This window comes from Lipotes vexillifer, unplaced genomic scaffold (assembly GCF_000442215.2).
Source record: "Lipotes vexillifer unplaced genomic scaffold, Lipotes_vexillifer_v1.1 scaffold1011, whole genome shotgun sequence".
NCBI classification, from domain to species: Eukaryota; Metazoa; Chordata; class Mammalia; order Artiodactyla; family Lipotidae; genus Lipotes; species Lipotes vexillifer.
In genome coordinates, this window is record NW_006787698.1 from 823272 (window position 1) to 824496 (window position 1225).

A 1225-nucleotide genomic window follows, 5' to 3' on the forward strand; every position below is an offset into this window, starting at 1 on the left:
CCCGCTGGATGTTGAGATCGTCGGTGCCCTCTCCGGGGGTCAGGTGTCCTGGCCCACTGCCCACGAACACGGGATAGTAGTTCAGGTCTGGGGGGAGGGCGAGGAGGGGTGTGATCCAGGGCCAGGGTGAGCCTGGCCTGGTGAGCCCCCGGGGGAGGGGGCAGCAGATCCAGCTGGGGAGCAAGACCCTCCCTTGGGACTCCCCCTCTCCAGGCCCCCCACTCACAGTCCCTGGGGGCCACGCTGAGTGGCGGCGGCTCCTCGGGGAAGAGGCCGTGGGAGCCTCCCAGTAGCAGCAGCAGGAGCAGTAGGGCCGGGCGGGGAGGGGGCGCTCGCGGGGTCCGCATGGCGAGGTCAGGGCGACAGGAGGTGACACCTGCGAGCGAAGGGCCATGCGGTGAGCCGTGTGGCTTGCAGTCCCCACTGCTGCCAGCAGAGGGAGCGCGAGAGCCGCGGCGGCGGGGACCTTCAATTTCCAGAAAAATTCCCCATTGGGGGGGGTAATCATTTAAAAATAACAACAATCATGGCAACAACAATAACACCAGCACTTATTAATTACCAGAACAACTTTCTGACCACATTTAAGTGAAAGCTCAGGAAACGGTTTCTAACAAAAAATGGATAATCGTGAGAATATTTTAAAAATTAAATAATTTTAAATTAAAAATTAATAATAATAATAGATAAACAGGGACTTCCCTGGTGGCGCAGTGATTAAGAATCCGCCTCCCCAAGAGGGAAGAGATATGGGGACATATGTATATGTATAACTGATTCACTTTGTTATAAAGCAGAAACTAACAACACCACTGTAAAACAATTATACTCTAATAAAGATGTTAAAAACAAAAATAATCCGCCTCCCAATGCAGGGGACACGGGTTCGAGCCCTGGTCCGGGAAGATCCCACATGCCGCGGAGCTACTAAGCCCGAGTGCCACAACTCCTGAGCCTGGGCTCTAGAGCCCACGAACCATAACTACTGAGCCCACGTGCTGCAACTACTGAAGCCCGCGCGCCTAGAGCCCGTGCTCTGCAACAAGAGAAGCCACCGCAATGAGAAGCCTGTGCACCGCAACGAAGAGTAGCCCCTGCTCACTGCAATTAGAGAAAGCCCGTGTGCAGCAACGAAGACCCAACACAGCCAAAATTAAATAAATATATTAAAACAAATAATACATTTCAAAACATATATTTATAAAAACTTCAACCTCAAAACATA

At 52.3% G+C, this 1225-nt stretch overlaps 1 protein-coding gene across 1 annotated transcript in view; it reads right to left on the reverse strand.

Moving 5' to 3' along the window:
• The window catches only part of SEMA6B (semaphorin 6B), an 11862-nt gene extending 11515 nt beyond the window's left edge, over nucleotides 1-347 (reverse strand). Inside the window, exons 1-2 of the mRNA XM_007460726.1 lie at nucleotides 227-347; nucleotides 6-87 (exon numbers count right to left, since the gene is read on the reverse strand). Of these exons, the coding sequence (XP_007460788.1) occupies nucleotides 6-87; nucleotides 227-347 (203 nt within the window). The remainder of the gene's footprint in view (nucleotides 1-5; nucleotides 88-226) is intronic.
• Nucleotides 348-1225: the final 878 nt, after the last annotated feature.